The 21,153-nt window shown below is 46.6% G+C and overlaps 1 protein-coding gene across 15 annotated transcripts in view; it reads left to right on the top strand.

Annotated features, from left to right (window-relative positions):
• Positions 1 to 21,153, top strand: part of KIAA1217 (KIAA1217 ortholog) — a 500,420-nt gene that overhangs the window by 439,582 nt on the left and 39,685 nt on the right. For 14 of the 15 annotated variants that reach the window (XM_068561341.1, XM_068561335.1, XM_068561326.1 and 11 more), the window contains 2 exons: positions 9,616 to 9,665; positions 16,107 to 16,273. In XM_068561341.1, coding sequence (XP_068417442.1) covers positions 9,616 to 9,665; positions 16,107 to 16,273 — 217 coding nt within the window. Of the gene's footprint in view, positions 1 to 9,038; positions 9,144 to 9,615; positions 9,666 to 16,106; positions 16,274 to 21,153 lie in introns of all 15 variants that reach the window. The other variant, XM_068561412.1, reaches the window with a different exon arrangement.

Consider the following 21,153-nt stretch of genomic DNA (forward strand, 5'->3'; position numbering starts at 1 on the left):
GGGTCTTGTTTTTATATCCATTCAGCCAGTCTGTGTCTTTTGGTTGGAGCATTTAATCCATTTACAGGCAAGGTAATTTTCGATATGTATGTTCCTATTACCATTTTCTTAATTGTTTTGGGTTTGTTTTTGTGGGTCCTTTTCTTCTCTTGTGTTCCTGCCTAGGGAAGTTCCTTTAGCATTTGTTGTAAAGCTGGTTTGGTGGTGCTGAATTCTCTTTAACTTTTGCTTGTATGTAAAGCTTTTCATTTCTCCATCTGAATGAGATCCTTGCCAGGTAGAGTAATCTTGGTTGTAGGTTTTTCTCTTTCATCGCTTTAAGTATATCCTGCCACTCCCTGCTGGCCTGCAGAGTTTCTGCTGAAAAATCAGCTGATAACCTTATGGGGATTCCCATGTATGTTATTTTTTGCTTTTCCCTTGCTGCTTTTAATATTTTTTCTTTGAATTTAATTTTTGTTAGTTTGATTAACGTGTTTCTTGGAGTGTTTCTCCTTGGTTTTATCCTGTATGGGACTCTCTGTGCTTCCTGGACTTGGGTGGGTATTCCCTTTCCCACGTTAGGGAAGTTTTCAACTATAATCTCTTCAAATATTTTCTCAGACCCTTTCCTTTTCTCTTCTTCTTTCGGGACCCCTATAATTCGAATGTTGGTACATTTAGTGTTGTCTCAGAGATCTCTGAGATTGTCTTCAATTCTTTTCATTCTTTTTTCTTTATTCTGCTCCTTGGCAGTTATTTCCACCATTCTGTCTTCCAGCTCACTTATTCGTTCTTCTACCTCAGTTATTCTGTTATTGATTCCTTCTAGTGTATTTTTCAGTTCAGTTATTGTATTGTTCATCTCTGTTTGTTTGTTCTTTAGTTCTTCTAGATCTTTGTCAAACATTTCTTGTATTTTCTCAATCCGTGCCTCCATCTTTTTCCAAGATTCCGGATCATCTTTACTATCATTACTTTGAATTCTTTTTCAGGTAGGTTGCCTATTTCCTCTTCATTTATTTGGTCTTGTAGGTTTTCACCTTGCTCCTTCATCTGTAACATATTTTTTTGTGATCTCAATCTTTTTTTTTTTTTTTTAATGGGTGGGATTGTGTTCCTGTCTTCCTGGTTGTTTGGCCTGAGGCTTCCCGCACTGGAGTTTGTAGGCTTTTGGGTAGAGCCGGGTCTTGGTGCTGAGATGAGGACCTACGGGAGATCTCACTCTGATGAATATTCCCGGGGGTCTGAGGTTCTTTGTTAGTCCAGTGGTCCTGACTCAGAGCTCCCACCACAGGAGCTCAGGCCCGCACCCCAGCTTGTGAACCAAGATCCTGCAAGCTGCGCAGGGTGGCAAAAAAAAAAAAGGAGCAGAACAATTACAAAGAGTAATAAATAAGATGAGAAAACTAACATATATGTTAGACAAAATTAAAATATAGATGAAACAACATCCAGAAGGTAAAACAGAACCACAATAGCCAAAAAACAAACAAACAAACAAACAAACAAACAGCTGGAAAAGGCCTTGGCTGTGGGGGGCGGGGCTTTGGCAGCAGCAGTGTTTAGGCCAGGGCGGGGTCTAGGTTTAGAACCGCGTTTGGATGGGAAAGGCCCTGGTGGGGTGGGGGGTGGGACTTAGCCTCAGCAAGGCTGGAGGGGCCCAGGAGCGCTTCTGGCCTCAGAGGGCAGAGGAGCAGGCCCAGGACCCCAGCAGGCTTTCTGGGCCCGAGTGCGCAGGGGAAACACTAGGTGCGTTCCCCCCTTCCTCTGATTCCAGAGGCTCCTTCCCTGTTCGTCTCTCCTCTTCTCACTGCCCGCCCCCCCCCCCCGCCCTTATGACCCACGCAGCTGGAGGGGGCCCTGAAAGGCAGGGGACCAGGCCCGGAAGCCCAGCAGGCTTCCCAGGGCCCAAGTGGGTGGGGGAAACTAGCTGCATCTCCCCTGATCCTCCGATCCTGGAGGGCCCCTCCCTGTCTGCCTCTCCTCCTCTTCTCCCCCTCCCTACGCCCCTAGGACCAGCATGGCCGGCGGGGGCCCCAGAAGGCAGAGAACCCAGCCCGGGACCCAGCAGGCTTCCCGGGGCCTGATTGGGCAGGAGAAATGCTAGCCGCACTCTCCCCTGATCCTCCGAGCCCCCAAGGGTCCCTCCAGGTGTGGGAACCCCTCCCCTCTCCCAACCACCCCTCAGGGGCACTGGTCCCATCTGGCCTCCACTTTTCCTCCCCCCTCAATCCCCCCCATGTCCTACCCAGTTGCTCGGGGCTTCCTCCCGTCTCCTTGAATGTCGAGGTCCCCCAGCAGCATCTGGTAGGTGCCCTAGTTGTGGGGAAACGTGGACTCTGTGTCCTCCCACTCCACCACCTTGACTCCACCAAGCCCTTTGTTTTATTCACCACTAATTCCCCAGCAGTTAGAATTGTGCCTGGCATAGTTGATGCCAGAAAAATCGTTGCTGAATGAATGAACTTGAAGGGATAAAAGGAAGCCTTACGTATCCATAAGGTTTTGCCTGTTATAATGTGCTTGCGCATGTATTTTCTCCTTTGCCCTCCTTCCCCATGTCACTGTAGGAGGACAGCCCTGTGGGACAGCTAAGGCAGTTGTTATCCTAGTTTGATGGTTGAGGAAACTGAGACTCAGAGGCATGCAGTGATTTATGAGTGCTAATTTGTATGTCCCCTTGAATGTCTGTTGGTCAACTCAGCATGTCCAAAAACGAACTCCTGTCTTCCCATCTCGGGTATGACTACTTCTTTCATCCATTACTTGGGCCAAAGGCCTTGGTGTCTTACTGACGCTGTCTCTCACATTCCACACCAGACAGCAGAGGATGCTCTCAGAGCTGTATCCGAAGATGCCCAGACTCCAGCCCTTGCTCTCGACCTCACTGCCACCACACCAGTCAATTTCTTCTTATCTGTTCTGCTCCTCAGTCATTCAGGGGCAAAGTCATACCAGCAGAGGGACAGCAAGGCTGAGAAGGAGGTCAGGACAGTGGAGAGTATGTGAGGGGGTCCACCAGGTAAGGAGCAGGAAAATTAAAAGGAATTCCCACACAGTATTGATGGCTGGCAGTGAAGGAGGTAAGGCCAGCATGCAGGCAAAGAGCTGGTTTGTGTGAATAAGGGAACAGAAGACAACCAAAGATTGCTATTCTTAAAGGGGACTTTGGAGTTTCAGATCTAGAACGTAAAACTGTACCAAGTAAGAATTTAAGGTCAGAGAATGTCTGAAGAAGAGTTTGGGGATCTTAGTGCCTAATTTCTGAAAGGGTTATTGGTGTGGATGTTGAAGTTATAAAAGGTCATGGCCTGGGGTGTGGCAGCCAGGAGGCCAGCTTCCTGTGCTGAGGTCATCCAAGGATGTGAGGGAATTTCCTGGATGTGGTAGGGAACTTAAGGATGAGTAATTCAGAACTCAGAAGCAGGGGAGATGGTGAGAGTTTGGACAGATGATGGATTGAAGTGGCAAAGGGAAGATAGAACAGCCCTAGTCTCCTTTCTCCATGAGCAGAGGGCAGGGGGAGAGATAGCAGCCTTCAAGGTCAGGGTTACAGATGATATTTCTTCCTGAGCCTCTGTGTGCCCCGTCCTCCTCTAAGGACTGAGGATGCAAGAAAAGGTGCAAGACGCGGCTGTTATCCCTAAGGAGCGTGCGGTGGTACCCAGGCAGTACTGTTGCCTACGAAATATTTAGAGGTACATGTCATTGCAGCCCCATTGCAGTTACCACTAACTCTGTCAATATCTCCTCAATAAATCTAGATGTTTCCATGAGAAGTTAAATTTATTGGGCACTTTTAGAAGAATGTCTTTAGTTATCAGCTCTTTCACCAGTAGGTTAACTTCGGGCAGAAATAGGAAGCTCATGGCTCAGAATCCTCTTTAAAGCTTTAGCACAAATTCAGATCATTTGAATTCCAGTACTCTGTGAACTCATCCAAAAACACTGTCTTCAATTACTCTGGATTTTTTTCCCTCATAGCAAAGAATCGGGGCATGAACAAACAAGGGCATGGCCTAGCTTTAAACCTGTTCACTGTTCAAGTTCTGGGAAAAATGCCTTCAGCACTGCCAAGACGAAAGGGTTTTAAGTCACTTAGATTGCTCCTAGAAAAAAAATTGACTTTGTGAAAGGCAGGCATTGCTTAAGGATGATGATACTTGCCATGTCCACAGCAGCTCACATGGTGCCTAGCACATATTAAGTGCTCAGAAATGTTTGTTGATGACTCACTGACCATTTATCACTTTCTGAAGGGGAGAGAGGTGACAGGGAATGAGCAGGAACCAGAAAAATAATTACAAAATATTAGAACTAGAAGGGAATGATGGACCACCTAGCAAGTACTCTCAGAAAGCCAGCCCTGGTTACTACAGTTGTTACTGACTATCCTGTACACTACGTTCCAAAGTTAGTAACTGGTTACCAAGGTGAATGCGGACTTGGGACCTTATCACATCAGCTTGGTTGGCTGGTGTCAGCCAGCTCCCAGCACTTTTGGATATTTAACAACATTTCCTTAGGGGTTTATTATAGGGGAATTCCATTCTTATACTACTTGTTTTTTAACAGCCATTAATTTACCTAGGTACACAATGATAAAGACTTAATTCAGGCTTAAGGAGGCCTCAGTCAGTCCAAAGACAAGTCCCCAGTCAAAAAACATTGACAGTGAAAACTTAAAAAGTCGTATGAATGGACTCACTGGCTAAAAATATCTCCCCAAATGCAGATTTTTTTTTTCCTTCCCTGGACTCTGCAGACAGAGAGCAGACCACAAGCAGTCTGGGTTTTGCTTCATCTTCACAGGCAGACATGAGGCTTGCAGGAAAGCTGGTTGTAGCAACAGGAATTTAATACTTGGATCAGCACCTTCTCTGGATTGGATTTGAATTTTTTATTAATATTATGCTTGGACCCTGAGAAAATTCATTCAGCCAGCCTGACTTATGACACTAAATGACTAGTTAACCATACATACTAATCACATAAATATGGTTTATGGAATGATATAAAATGGTTTATGAAATCACTTTTAAACCGTCTTTTCAACAGTAGTAATTATACCTGCCCTGGAATACCTTAAACCAAGCGATACTGGCAAGAATTAACTTGAGCATCTTTAGTATTCTGGTGATTATCGTACAAAATTGCCACTGCAATAAAATGACAGGGTCGTTTTAATTTCTCTTCCACTGCATTTCTCTCTTTTCCCCTTTCCCATTAAAACATACTTCATAACATTTCATCATAGAAGTCTGCCTAAGTTTCCAGTTGCTGAAATTTAGTTAAACCATAAAATTGTTTCCAGATTACCAACCATGAAATGGAAAGACAATCTTATTTATGAATTTATAAATCAGGTAATCTCCCTCAAATGAATCCTGAAACCAGAAACACTTTGATGATTAAACAGGAGGGAAAAAGTTTTCTCATTACCATGTGTCAAAAGAATTATATTTTTGTGAAGTGGATTTGGCCGAGACGGTGGAACACGCATGTGCAATCCGTGTGCACGGCGCCTGGGGCATGCACTGTTTCCTGAGCAGGGGGAGAGAATCGCTCTCCCTTGACCGTCAAGCTCAAGTGTACTGAACTCTCAAGGTTCTGACAGATCATGTCTCCTTCCTGGTGACCCCACTGGTGACATAGCCTGGAGGAGGCCACCCAAGGAGCATCCAGTCCTGTCCTCACAGATACAAAAAGGAGAACAAGTGTGTGTATATCCGGACTAGACGCACAGATACAAAAAGGAGAACGAGTGCGTGTGTGTCCGGACTAGACGCACAGATACGAGAAGGAGAACGAGCGCGTGTGTATCCGGACTAGACGCACAGATACGAGAAGGAGAACGAGCGCGTGTGTATCCGGACTAGACGCACAGATACGAGAAGGAGAACGAGCGCGTGTGTATCCGGACTAGACGCACAGATACGAGAAGGAGAACGAGCGCGTGTGTATCCGGACTAGACGCACAGATACGAGAAGGAGAACGAGCGCGTGTGTATCCGGACTAGACGCACAGATACGAGAAGGAGAACGAGCGCGTGTGTATCCGGACTAGACGCACAGATACGAGAAGGAGAACGAGCGCGTGTGTATCCGGACTAGACGCACAGATACGAGAAGGAGAACGAGCGCGTGTGTATCCGGACTAGACGCACAGATACGAGAAGGAGAACGAGCGCGTGTGTATCCGGACTAGACGCACAGATACGAGAAGGAGAACGAGCGCGTGTGTATCCGGACTAGACGCACAGATACGAGAAGGAGAACGAGCGCGTGTGTATCCGGACTAGACGCACAGATACGAGAAGGAGAACGAGCGCGTGTGTATCCGGACTAGACGCACAGATACGAGAAGGAGAACAAGTGTGTGTATCCGGACTAGACGCAGGGCTTTTGCTCCACAGCATCCAGACCCTCATCCTACGTCAACATCATCCCTGGGGAGTCAGGAGAGTGGGGTGCCATTTGGGGGTTTTCTTTCTCTGCATCCTAAAACCGTTGTCTAGGGGAAGATGGGTGAGAAGCCAAGTACCTACCGAGCCAAGGAGGATGCCAAAGGCATGTACGAAGCCCTGTGGACACCCCTCTGAGAGGACCCACCTGTGCTGAACCATTCGGCAGTTCTCACCATGGTGATGAATCTGTTGACGGTCAATGTCTTGAATCTGGAATGATTCTGGTGCTTTGTTTCAGTTTTTAATGCTGCTGCCCTCCTTTGTTAGACCAGTTAATGAAAGCTGGTGACCAGAGAGGGACCAGAGAGTACACTGATTTAGCCCTAATCAGGACCGTGCCTAGGCCAGCATTGGAATCCATCTGCCGTTCCTCTCCCACCACACTCTTGCTTATTCTCTGCATCTGTGGACTTACCTACTGTTTACATCTCTTAATATTATTGTCTCTTGAGTGTAGTTAGTCTGTCTCCACACCTTCGTATCCTGCACTACAGCTTCACAGAACCCATTAAGCCTCTTCCTAACCAAAGCTGTCTAGACCCTAAGAATGTCCTGCCATTTTAAAAGAAATGAAATCCTTTGCATTTGCCTAGGATTGAATAAGAGCAGTAAACTCGTACATCTCGGGGTAGCTCTCCGCCGCTCTTAGGGCCTTGAGTTTGGCTTCCAGCATTACTGTGGGAAGAATGGGGGTTCTGGACAACTTCTAGCTGGAACTCAGCAGGTCCCCCCAGAAGTGGTCCATTTCCCGAGAGCTCATTTGTGTGAGTCTGTTTCCCCGACCCGTGGAGACCAGCCACCACCCCATCGTTTCCAAGGTGCCATGCAACTTGGGTCTGATAAACTTGGGATCTCCAATGGGTATTTACTAACCTGCTTTCTTGAGTGGAATTTCTTATTTTTCTCTTTGGCAATGCACTGCTTAATGGCAGACAGGCCGCCAAGAATACACGTATAACTGAAAATGCTCTGCAGCTCAGAGGTTTAGCGTTCACAGCTATGCCTGGAAACACTTGGAAAGTCACTCCGGGTAGATGCATATCTCTTCTCACTGTTTGAGATTTCTTCTTTCCACACTATTAGAACAAAGAGCTCATACTATTAATACTTAAATTTTCCCCCCAGTGGGTTGACAACCATTAACTCTCCAGACTGCACGACTTACATCCAAAAAACCCAATATTGTGACACAGCCATCCATTTTAAACTAAAGAAAATGCATGGAATTCTGAAGTCAGAAGCTTGCAATTGTGAAATGAATCTCAATGTTTTTTTTTACGGCACTAAGAGTTATATTCCAAAGGCAAAACGCAAGACCAAAAAGTTGTGTATGAACAAAATTACCCTTGAAAATCCTCTTGATTGCCATGAAGTTCAGGATACAGATACAGCATCTCTCGTGAAGTCCAGCATAACCAGTTATTTTGTTCTAGTGAAAGAACAGGCCACCATGACTTTTTCTGTTGGGTACCAGATAAAGTAGTTGGCTTGTATTTAAAAGCCCCAGTGTCTGAAAGTGCTGTTTGTAGCCCAGGAATCATCACCATTGCTCATACTACAAGAGGCCCGTGGGACTGAGACCCCCAGTGAAGAATGGGGTCCCTTTTCTGTCTCAGGCTGGGACTAGACACTTGCTGATGGGATACGATGGTAGTCCAGGTGTCCACACTGTTCTGACTCTTCTCCCTTCTCTCTTTTATTGTCTTGAACTACCAAGTAGGTATAACTGAATTCACATGCCATTGCGTGTGTGATTGCTGTCCTTAGCAGAGGTCACTCTGTGGTGGTGATTTGATAATGTGTTGGGAATACTGGTAATAGTTCCATGGCACTGCCATTGTCTGACGTACAGAAATGTGAGCCAGTTTCAAAAGCTACATGAATTGTGCATAGCACTGGAGAGCCCTGAACAGAGAGGTGTAGTATCTGTGGCATAATATCAAAATTGGGAAGAGTTTTTATTCAGATCTTGAGATAACCAAGTTGTTAGGGGTATTTGTTTTGCTGCTTGATCCTGTAAAAGCCCCCAGGTTCCTATGACATTGATTTGAGGACCCTCTACCCTCAAGGAAACATTGATTTCAAGCACACTTTTCCATGTTCGTAAGAGACATTCGCTTTGTGTTGCTCTTGGGCTTTACAACAAGTTTTACTCCAAACACACAGCGAACATCTCCATCATTTACACCAAAATCAGTCAGCAGCCTCCCAGCTGCGGGGAGAAGCACAGCTCAGAAGTGGCCTAGGGCCCCGCTGGTGCAGAGGTCAAATAGTAAAAGAAGGGCAGAAAGGCTCAAAAACACAAAGATGCACAAAGAGAATTGTTTCCAAGCTTTTCCGTTTTCCATGAGGCCTCTGCTGGTCTGTCCAGTGTCTTTTCAGTAAGGTCATCGGGTTAATACTAAACTCTGACCATCAAATCTTGAGCTCAGTGGGAATTTGCGGCTCGTTAGCTTCCCCAAGCCAGGTTGGGGTGAACTTTGGAGGCCTGCTAAGTGGAACTTCTGTTACCCTCAGATGATCATTCACCTAGACAAACCAGTCTGAAAGTCAACATGAGCTTTAACAAACAATTCTCTTGTTTTACAGAGAGAGGATGCAAGCCATGGAGAAACAGATTGCCAGTTTAACTGGCCTTGTTCAGTCTGCGCTTTTTAAAGGGCCCCTTACAAGTAGTAGCAAAGATGCATCTAGGTAAAAAAAAAAAAAAAAGAAAGCAAGCCAATTCAAAGTAATTCAATCTGTTTCTCTTTAATGATTAAGATCATTCATTCATTCCAATCGTTTTCTTGTAATCATTTCAAGGCTGAAAATACCCACATCTCTATGAATCATGGTTTGTTTGTTTGCTTGTCTATTTCTGGTAATTCTTTGGCCCAAGAAGGGTAAATGGGCTTCCCAGTGCATGTGGCTTCATGGACCGCTGTGCAGTGCCTGCGCCACCATCCACATGTATCCACATCCTCCGTCATCTGAGAGCCATGAGCGTGCCTCAGCTGCACACCTGGGAAGCCTTTTCCATCCCGGCCAATAGTGGTGCTGATGCTGAAATACCTTCATTGCTTAATACCCTCACTAGCTGCTGCTGATTGCTTAGAATAGTGAATGGAAGGGGGGAAACGCATTTGGGAAACTGTATCGCTGACTCTCTTTTTCTTTTCTTCAGCGAGAAAATGATGAAAACCACAGCCAATAAGAACCACACAGATGGTGCAGGTGAGTGTTCTCCAGACCTGCAGGAGGCCTGGAGGCTGCCTTTGATGAGCCTGGTTTGCTTCCAGACGTATTAACCTCTCCCCAAGTCACCTATTTGGTGCAACTTCAGAGGCTCCTGGGGTAACTCCCTACACCACCCCTTCCCTGCTTAATGCTGAAATTCCAGATGAGTCATTAATTTGCAGGGGGGGTCTTTAGTCCTCTCCCTTCAGTCTTCATTCATTTATTCACTTCCTCGTTCATTTATTCATTTATGAGGCCATATATCCAACAGATACTTCTATGCCTGACACTGGACCAGGACCGTGGGCATCACTAGGGCAGGGCTGCCTACTCCCTAATCCGATGCAGAAAATGGATGTGGGACAGGTCATTATATATGTGTGCTGTGTGTTACGAAAAAGTGCAGGATGAATGTTTACCCAACAGAGCTGGCCTCAACCAAGGCCATTTCCCTGAGGAAGTAAAACAAACTGAGGCCAAAAGGATGAGGACAGAAGGAAAGAGCCATTCAAGGAGAGAGCAAAGCAGGTACAGATGCTATGGTGAGGAATTTAGATACTATCCTAAGTGCAAAGGGAAGGCAGTGGGAGGTTCTACCCTGGGGAACGGCCTCAGCCCAGCTGCAGGATGTGACCGGATGAGAAGGGGGCACGCGCTGATAGGGAGCCCCATGGGTCGAGGCAGGAGAAGAAGGCATGCTTGGACCAGGGCCTGCTTTCAAATGCCAGCGCCCCTCAAAGAGGCCCCAGTTTCTGTCCCTGTGCGCTTTGCTAGTATCCAGGTATGTTTGATGTCCATCGTATCCTGCAGACTCCAGGTGGGCCTCTCTCAAGAATATGAGGTCTTCCCTTCCCTTGGGTTAGAAATAGAAATCGTCACCAGGGACATGCTTGGCTACTGAATTACTCAGTAAGCACGTGGCAAGTTGGGCGAAACCCCTAATTTGGAGGAAGCCACAGAGCGTAGTGCCACATGGTAGAATGGACAGAACTGGGGACTTAAGTTGAGACGTCTATCGGTCCTGGTTCCGCGCTAGCCACGTTCAGGCCCTTCAGCCGTAAAGCCAGCAGGGCTGCTCTTCCAGCATTCCCAGTCCTCATGGGATTGGTTGGCTTACTTAGAAATCAGTCAGTGACCTTGGTGGCAGCCGGAGAATTGTTGCATGGAAATTGCTGAGCTTGTCTTCATAGCAACTGCCAGTTTGCTTTGGAGATATTTATTCATCTATTTTCTGATCTATTATGAACCTAGAGAAAAAAAGGCACTTACTGAACTTGTAGAAACAGCAGAAGGGTGGTTGCCAGGGGTGGGGGACATGGGAGATGTTGGTCAAAAAGTACCAACTTCCAGTTAGAAGATGAATAAGTTCTAAGGTACAGCATGGTGATTGTAGATAACAGTGTTGAACTATGTACTTGAAAGTTGCCAAGAGAATAGATCTTAAGTGTTCTCACCCCAAGAAAGACATGGTAATTATGTGACAGGATGGGCAAGTTAGGTAATAATCGTATGGCAATATGTAAGTGTATCAAATCAACACATTGTACGCCTTAAAGTTGTACAGTGTTACATGTCAATTATAAAGTTGGGGGGTTGGGAGGGGGAGAAGCCACCAAACACTAAAACATTTTACTCCTCTGGATTCTATTCTAGAAATGATTCATATCCAATACCATTGTTCTAATCGATATGTACATGCTGTTTTGTATTCTTCTTTATTCCTTTTCCCTTTTGGTAAAATAATAATAGTAATACTAGGAAGCATTTAGTGAAGTCTCCTATGTACCAGGCACTGTTCTAAGTGCTTTTCTAACCTGAACTCGTTACCCCCTGATGCAGCCTCATGGGATCGGTACACTCATGATTCCCATGTTCCAGATGAGGACACTGAACACACATCCATACACACATGACACGCATCAACATGCTCCCGCAACCTGTCACGATATCTCATCCTTTTGTGTTAAGGTGCCCCAGTCCCTTTAAAGAAATGTAGGTTGCTTCATTTCCTCGTTTTGAAAAAGTTTGCAAATGTCTTTTTTGAAGCATGGGGGAAGGAGCAGGTGTAATTTCTTTGGGATGCATTTCCCAAAGTGGAATTAATAAATCCAAAGGGACAAACAGCTGAGTAGTACTGGTGACACACTGCCAGTTTTCTGAAAGGCTGGGCCAATTTTCGATGCCACTGGCAACACACATGTGGGTTTGCTCCCCTGCGTCTCTGCTGAGGTTGGTCTTTCTCATTCTAATCTGTCAGGGCTACATGTGGTCCACAGGGCTTTCGTTGCCATAGCAGCCTTGTACGATGTGCAAAATATATTCTTCCAGAATCCTAGGAAGTTAGCGACGAGAAGTATTATCCCTGTTCTGTAGACAAGTACACGGAATTATGTAGTAAGTCAAGGAAGCTCATTTGGCCAAGGGTACATGAAAAAGGGAAACCCAGACTTCCTGTTACTTTAGGAATATTTGGTTTACCGTGGGTATAAGCGAACAGAAGGAACTTCCCATTTCACAGTCATCGCATGTGTTTTATAGTGTATTGTATCATTTAAACACATAGCCCTGTAAAGAAGATGTTAGCTGTGGAGCTAGTAAGATTCGCAGCCAGTCTGGCCAACCCCAAACCCACTAAATTCCCATCAAATGTGTACTTAGTAAGATTTGTATTAAGATATACCTGACTGAAGTAAATTACCTAAGAGCGGACTTGGTAGGAGGAAGAAGAGGCCGTTGCCTGGAGAGGGTGAGGTGCAGGGAAGGGAGGCTCTGAGGATAAACTGCTTGCTGACTCTCCTCCCTAGAGTAGCATGTGACCACCCCACATGTGGGTTCAGAGAGCGGGTCCCAGGTCCCGTGACTAATCTGAAGCGGAACTCATTTACCACTCGGGGTCCCCACCCACCAGATCCAGCTCCATCCCTAGATTCTGGGGCACCTGCCTATAGCTCTCAGCCTGCCACCACTGCCACCTGCTGCCACTCCAGGTGGGGAGAGGAGGCCAGCAGGGGCTCCTCCCCCTCACTCTGCTTAGAGAAATAATCACAGCCAGGGCTTCCCTGGTGGCACAGTGGCTAAGAATCCACCTGCCAGTGCAGGGGACACGGGTTCGAGCCCTGGTCTGGGAAGATCCCACATGCCACGGAGCAACTAAGCCCGTGCGCCACAACTACTGAGCCTGCGCTCTAGAGCCCACGAGCCACAACTACTGAGCCTGCATGCCACAACTACTGAAGCCCACGTGCCTAGAGACCGTGCCCCGCAACGAGAGAAGCCACCGTAATGAGAAGCCCGTGCACCGCAAGGAAGAGTAGCCCCTGCTCACCGCAACTAGAGAAAGCCCACGTGCAGCAACGAAGACCCAACACAGGCAAAAATAAATAAATTTTTTTAAAAATTAAAAAAATAGTAATCACAGCCAACCACAGTGGGGTCCTTCTGTGCCAGACACCGGGTGGAGCAGTTTATATGTGTTAATTCCATCATCCTGCACAATCACCCTTACACCCATTTTACAGATGAAGAAACTGAGGGGGAGAGAGAGAGAGAGGTTAAGTCAGTTGCCCAAGGTCACACAACTAGGAAGTGGATGCTGAGAATGACTTCCAGGTTTCTGGTTTAAATACTTGAGTGAATAATAGTGCCATTGGCTAAAATGAGTTCAAAAGAGATTTGGGGGAAATGAGTAGAAATAATGAATTCAACCTGCTTGTGGAAAAGTCCTGTAGCAACATGAAGGTATGGGGATGGGGATGTAAAGAGAATCGTGTGCTGGAGGCAAAGATGTGGAGGACCTTGGTGGGTGGTGTCGTGGAAGTGACCTCCCTTGAAGTCATGTCCAGTAAGAGAAGAAGCAGGCCAGGATTCAGAAGGTTGGCCGAGGAAGAAATTAGGAAAGAGGCTGACCAAGATGGGCTGTGGAGAGGGAAGAAGACGAAGGAAAGGAAAGTTTCAGTTACTGAGAAGGAAAGGAGTGACAAAGCCCAGCATCACATCAGGGTGCCATCATGGCAACCCAGCATCTGTTGGGTTGACAGCTGACCACTGGCCACCTTCTAAAGGGCCAGTGCAGTGAATGATGGAGTTGGAAACCGGATTTAGTGGATTAAGAGGTTATAGATGAGGAAATTTTATACATGAGCATAGATTCCATAAAGAAACTCGGTTGTGAAAGATATATTTTAAACCCGTTATCGGTATTCAACTCTCGCAGATGGCACGTAAACTTGAGCCTCTCCTCCATGGAGCATGTCGGCGAGGTGCAATGGTGACCTCAGAACACACACGGAGAAGCACGATTGTTGAAGGAATACGTGCCTTCATTTGGCTGAGGAATTAGCAGGACAGTTCTCATTACCGAACAGGAGTAGCTGGCTAGCATAGTGTCATTTTTGTTGGAGAAACACCTTGATGGTGTCATTATTTGTACAGATGAGGTTGTGTGGTGAGGGTAGGTGGGTGTGCGTGCACGCGTGTGTGTGTGCGTGTACACACGCACCTATGCCTGAGAATGTGGAGTGATGATAAAGTAACTTGACTGAGTCTTAAAGGAAGACTTCCAATTCATTGTCATCCCCTCAGAATACTTGTTCTCGAAGGTGCTGTGTTAACTCGGACAGGCTGCTATTATTGGAAATGTTACTGGATGTTCTTTCACTGAGGACCTTCACAGTTAGAGAACACTCTCTGGAATAATTACAGAGATGGCAAATCTTGCTCTTTCGAGGGTGATTTTGATCTCGGGGGGATGGTCAAAAGTCGGTCAGAGTCATGACTGGTGATGACGCAAGTGGCCAGTTGGCTCATAAAGATGACAAAAAGCTCACCGTCTGGTCTGCTGGGTCTCCTTTGAAAATCCTTCAAATGCTTTCCCACGTGTTCCCCCGACTCTCCAAGGGGGCCATGAGAGCTGGGAGACCGGTTCTGTTGGGACGGGCACCCAGGGGTGAGGAATTTGGTGCTCTGTCAGCTCTCTGTTGGCATTGCTGAGGCCACGCAAGTAAGAGGACAGTTTCGAGGCACTTCCTTGCTCACTGGCGCACCATCCGTAGCCGTGGCAGCAGCTCTGGGAGGCTTGCGGGGCTGTGCATTCTGGGGAAGGACAGGTTTCCACGGCTGTTGAGCCTAGATGGAAAGAGAGGCCGCTGTGCTCTAAGCATTCCAGGTACACAGAGCAGCGAGAAGGTTCTGCCGTGCAAGGCCAGCCTGGACTAAGCAAACCTTCCACTTTGTCCCTTACAGGAAAGAGAGCTGAACAGCCCCTTCAGGTGTGAGTGAGTGTGTGTGTCTGCGTGTTGTGGATTCCCTGTCTACTCTCTACCTGAAGCCTCTTCCACAGAATTACATTGTCCTAAAAAGGAAACAGCGTCCCCTTTTGATTCCCACACCTTGCTGATCCTGTGAGCGCTACTTGGGATCCTTTGTGGGGACATTTTTAAAACAGACTTGCTCAAATCAGGCCTTTCCCAGATGGACTTAGGAACTACGTGAGGATGATTTAAGTTGCACTCAGGGAGCAAAAGTTTATGGCAGCAACAAAACTGTTGAGGAAGAGTTTCTCTCTGCTGCCTTTTTTTTTATTCTTCTCCTAAAGAATATTTGCATCATGTCTGATTTTCTCACTAAAGGAGATGTATGCAGAGGTCCTGCTTCTTTGGGGCTGGAAACCCGAAGGGAGTACCCAGTTCCTATTAGTTTCCCCTTGGTGATTGGCCAAGTCTCTGCCCAGAACTAAGTGGGTGTTCTTGGGCTACATCTGCCTGTAGGGAATAGTCACAGTAGGCAGCCTGTGTTAGGGCCCAGAGTTTTAAGTTATTTTTTCTATTATAAAATTATAGGGAATTCCCTGGTGGTCTAGTGGTTAAGACTCCGTGCTACCACTGCAGGGGGAATGGGTTTGATCCCTGGTCTGGGAACTAAGATCCCACAAGCCATGTGATGCAGGCCCCCCCCCCAAAAAAATTATAGATATTCACTATGCAAATTTTAAAATACAAAAAGTAGTGATATCAAAAATAGAAAACTCACAGAATACCACCAGCTAGAGTTACTGTTAACACTTTGTTATATGTACGTCTGTCTTTTTTCTGTGCACACCCGTGTGTTTAAAGAAGACACATGGATAGACAGACAGCTGGTTCCTTAATATGGCATCATGTTGTACATACCGCTCTGTGATCTCCCTTCCTATAGCACCAAACTTCTAGAACATGACTTCTACAGACCACACACTATAACACTGCATGCACCTTCCTTAATTTATTTAAATTCGATTCCCTCTTTTTGCCCTTTAGAGAACCAATGTCATTTTTTAAGATTTTTTTTCATCATGAAGGAAATGGGCGTTTTCAGAGTTACCAGTAGTCTGTTGGGATGGGACTTGCAGCTTCGACTTTCCTTCCTGGCATTCTCAGGGACTTTGCTGCTCTTTTCTCCTAGGAACTCCCCAGGTTTCCGGCGGGAAGCCTCTTGGCGCCCTGGAGTCCTCGGGGCCCCCCAGCCAGCTCCCGCCTGCTGGCACCTCCGCCGCCCACATGAGCCTGCTCGACATGAAGAGGAATGTGGCCGAACTCAGGCTCCAGCTCCAGCAGATGCGACAGCTCCAGGTACAGACCATGTTCCCTATGGATGGTGTCCGCCGACTTAACTGCCCACAATCAGCTTCCTCCTCCCATCCGCCTCCTTCCGCATCCCTGGCCCCATGGCACCTTCTCGGGGTTCTTTCCACCATCCTTTCTAGGGATAACTGAGGACCAGGATGCAGGCGCCATTCCCCAGTGGTCTCCTCTCCCACACACGTAATCTTGGTCTAGAGCCTTCCACTGCAGTGGTAGTCTGTAGCCACTTCTTTAAGCTGTGTGTGCTTTTACCCATGAAAAAAGCATTAAGCCTCTGTTTTCTGGAGGAGAGCTGAAAGCAGAGGCGCCCGTGGCGCGTTCTAACAGCCAGTTATGACTTCCTGCTTCACTGAGCATGTGCAAAGGTGCTGCAGGCAGCTCAGGTTTTTTGCAGGGAGCTATGATGTATTTAGAAATAGGAGTTCGGACCGGAGGGTGAATTCACAAGGAAAAGGAGCCATCGTGGATGACTTGAGAAAAACATCTGCATTTTATTTGGATAGTGTGTGTGTGCCACAATATTTTCCTTACTCATTCCCATTGTTAGGAATATATGAACTACACAGGAATCAAAGGGTAGGGAAAAATGACCCTTCGTGTCACGAGTCTTGGTGAACAAATCCCATAAATCTGACGAGGCAGGGTAACGTGTGCCCTGGTTCAGGGTGATAAGGAACTGGGAGGGCGTATCTTTATGAGGTCATCTGTCTCCTCCACGGATCAGTCTCACGCCTCTCTGCCCTTGGTGGCAGGCTGATGAATGCGGAGGTAGTGCTGGCTCAGACTGTTCTCAGGCTTCCTCCTGGACTTCGAGAAGCTCGTAGTCCAAACGTTAGTAAAAGGCACACGTAGCCAGGAGCAGCCACGCAGCTGTGGTGCCCTCAGTGGGGTGCAAGCTCCTGGGCTGGTGAGTCCAGTAAGGAAAGGGCTTCAAAGCACAGCTGCTCTCTCCCTTCAGCTCGCCGATGCCTGAGTCCTGCCTTTTCCACAGCCTGATTAAAGCTTAGAAGCTGATTTCCCCTTGCCCTCTACCTACTGGAGAACAAACAGAAGGGAAGGCAGCTTGAGAGCCTGCCTTGAGGTCCCATCACTGACCAGGCTGCTCAGGCTCAGGTCTCCAAAGGCTACTCTGCCTCTCAGGCAACGTCCCAGACTCCTGGACAGCCCGTGCGCATTCACTTAAATCCTCTTCTGAATCGTGTCACCGGGGAAGTTCCCCATCCTTTACATTCGCTTCTCCTTGCTTGGTGATTTTAAAGACACTTTGCAGTGAAATGAAGTGTACAGGTTGGGCTGAGGGTGTGTGCAGGGTGCGAAAATCCAGTGCCCACAGTGTCTGGCGGTAACTTAGGTGAGTGGACGAGAGACAGTGACAAGTTGGCCCCTCTAAAGGACAGTCGCCACTCAGCTCCAGGCAGCTCTTGACCTGGTAGAATGAGAGTCCATTGTTTCTGGATGTTTCAGTATTTCAAGAGAATCTGGAGGTTTTATATGAAATTATCTGTACTCATTCTAAAACTGGTGGAAGGTAATTTAAAAATCAGTTATTTCGTACTCTGCAGGCCAGATGACGCATGTGCAGGCCAGAGAGGGTCTGTGGGCTCCCAGGTTCTTACCTGGGGGTTATGGAGGTTAAGCCCCCATCTTGCGCTGCATCTGCCTTTTAGTGCCACCTGCCGGTCATTTGGAAATTGTGCACTCCTAGCTGGACCCTCACGAGAAAAAAATTCCTAAACGCGTCGTGTGTACGGTAGTTCCTACTGCTTTCAAAAGTGAGCATTTGCTGGTTTGGGGCAGAGGTGGAATTGCCCTGAAGTGTGGCGAATTTGATACCCAGGCCGTGATGTGTGAGGCTGCAGCATCAGCCTGCTGGTGGCCGGCAGTGTTTGGTCCTCTGGCCAGGAGGGAGGGGTCTCCCACAACTTGCCGCTCCTTGTAACCCATGAACTGGGGAGGCTCAGTTGCAAAATCACAGCTTCTCAGACAAAGAGGGTCTATAGTCAAGTCCGGGACACTATCTTAACCACACAGTTTTCTTTATTGCCCCAGAGCTGCTCAGCTTTCCTGGCTTTCTGGGTAAAGAGCACAGAGCAGGTGTGCTCTTGAGCTGAGATGGTACAGTTCTAAAGCACAGGCACGTGGGGAAAGAGAAGCACTTTGTTTCCTAACCTGGATGCTCTTATTTCTGCCTTGGTCTTTGCATCCTCCGTGCCCCCATCAGCTTTAAGGGGAGTCTATTTGAGACAAAACCAGTTTAGAATAATTAAGCTATCCCAGCACCAATCCCCCCTCAGCACATGTATTATACACCAAAAGTAAAGTGCAACCCCCCAAAATGATTACAAGCCCAATAATGGAGCTATCATTAGAGAGCTCCGAAACTCCAGAACAGTCTCAAAAGAACAAAAATTGAATTAGAAATTCAAATGTTCTTTGAACTGTGTTATAAAATAGTGAAAACGAATGAAATCTGTTTGTGCTTGGCAGCCGGCTCCAGTAATTAGATAATTAAATCAGTGGGAAAATCCTAGACTGTCAAGCGTAGTCTATTTGAGTATTTCATTTGCAGAATTGATGGATTATTCTCCAAAGCAGAAATTTGACGCAGGCACTGTGGGGCGTATAGATTTAAATAGGGCAAAGAGAATGTTGAAGGGAGGTGAAGGAGCCTGAGAAAATGATCAAAGAAACATGAAAACTTTGCTCCTGTCTTTCCGCTCCTCAGTCTCGCGTGAATTACCAGTCTCGGAGAACGGTTCTTAACCCGGGCTACCCATTAGAATCACCTGAGGCCTTTCACAGAAATACTGATACCCGAACACCCCTGCCAGAGTCTGACTTCATTGGTATGGATCGAAGGCCAAGCACTGGTGGTTCTAGAACGTTCCAGGGTGAGAACTAGTGCTCTCAGATATCATGAACTCTCGGTCCATTGAGATGCCTTTTGGAAATTGAGATCTCAGCCAGCTATCACAAGGGGTGAAGCAGAAACACCCTGTAAGCATGAAAAACACACCCGGTGACTTCAAAGCCCTGATTCTAAACAATGCGCCTCATTCCCAGTGGCTAATCAGACGTATTCTCTACTTAGTCATAAATGATAAGAGCTATATGGAACTTTTATACTGTGATGGTCCCACTCCCAGGTAAGAGCTGCACCTGCAGTTAGCTGGCAACAACGGAAAAAGAGACAGGGGGAAGGTCTGGCACCTAATAAATGTGCCCTTCAAAAGATGATTGTCTTTGTCTATTACCTTTTCTGGTACGATTTAGAAAAAAAACAAAAAGAAGTGATGAGCTACATCTTTTTTCCAAAATGCCACAATACTTGGGTTTTACTAAGGCCATCCAGTATCCACAGAAGTGGCTGCAGTTCTGCCCCTCTTCGTGGGCTTGAGGGGAGAGAGAAACTTCTGGAAGAGCGGGTTCAAGTTCCTTGGGGGGGGGGGGCAGATGAGACTTGGCCTACTTTTCCAGTTCCCACAATTTTTTTCTTTGTCCCTTATCTCTTCCTTGTGCTTCCCGATAAACTAAAAATTAGATTATTCTGAACTTAGTGTTCCATTTTTAAGACTACTGAGAACTTACTGTGTGTTCCCAAGAGAGGGAAGAGGTAAAACATCAACATAAAAAGGAAACATAGCAGGACACAGAGCCATTGTATTTGAAATGATACGATTCAGCACAGTTATCTTAAGGTGTCTTTTTATACGATAGTGCCTCATAAAAGTGTGCCAGAGTCTCATTTATCTTCTGACATTCAAAATAACGGTCATGGGAATGTGTGTCCCTGAGAAAAGCACTCGAGAGGTTGGCCCATGCTGAGCAGGCCTATTTCTCCCCACCAGGCAGAAATAATGAATGGAACTAGCACAGGAGTTGACAATCAGGCTGCCATACAATGTATCAAGCCCTAGATAGACCTGCACACACAGGCTGTCTAAGATGGGGCAAGGTCTCCCAGATAACATGTGCTTGTGAGGAGGCATCCTATACCTGGTTCCCTACAGCCTGGGGAGCTAACCTGGATGGTCAGGAGTCATTCTGGGGTCTGGCCATTATGAAACTTCCTGATCTGTTGTACAGCCACTGTTCACTGTCACTGCTGGACAGCAAAGTCAGTTCAGTTAAACTACACTGTTGGCAAGACGGATGGTCTTAAATTTTACCTGAGAAATCAAGATGAGTATGTGAGGTGCGTGTCCATTTTGAGGTGGGTGGAATTAGGTTTAGGCAGTTTCCTAGCTTCTCAGTGAAGCTGATACGGATAACTTATTTGGTCCACTTAAATTTTTAATAGCGAAGAGCATTACTTCTGTCTGAGTATTTTTATAAAAACGTCAAGGCTCAGAATTTACAATAAACTGAAGTTTCCAGAGATGAAGGGGTAACTACAACTGTACTTTCCTTCCTACTGTTGACAACTAGAACACTGAAAAATAAATGTGTGAAACAACTCTATTCAGACATTGGACAACAGACAACACAGGAGTGTGATCCTTAGGAGAATGGAAGGAAAGGAGGTGAAACCTGTCACTTCCTCAGCTGTCTGCCTGGGCACACTTTTTAGATTGTGACACAGAGAGGGATGACCCAAACAGAGCACTGACCGTCCAACTGAGTTGAGGGTAAAGAGCTGAAGCAGCTAGAAGTTGTGGAGCGAAGTACCAAATAAAAGGAAGGTCTGGAGAAAGAAGTATGTAAATCTGTGGATCTGCTTGTCTACTAGTAATCCAGGCATGTGTATTGTGAAAGACCACTAAGCCAGACACAAAGTGGGAGGCTGTACGCCAGAAATTTCCCAGAGCTCACACAGGGAGATGTTTATGTCTTAACCAGCAGGCACAAAGAGGTTTTATTAATCACCT

The sequence above is a fragment of the Eschrichtius robustus genome, chromosome 1 (assembly GCF_028021215.1).
Source record: "Eschrichtius robustus isolate mEscRob2 chromosome 1, mEscRob2.pri, whole genome shotgun sequence".
NCBI classification, from domain to species: Eukaryota; Metazoa; Chordata; class Mammalia; order Artiodactyla; family Eschrichtiidae; genus Eschrichtius; species Eschrichtius robustus.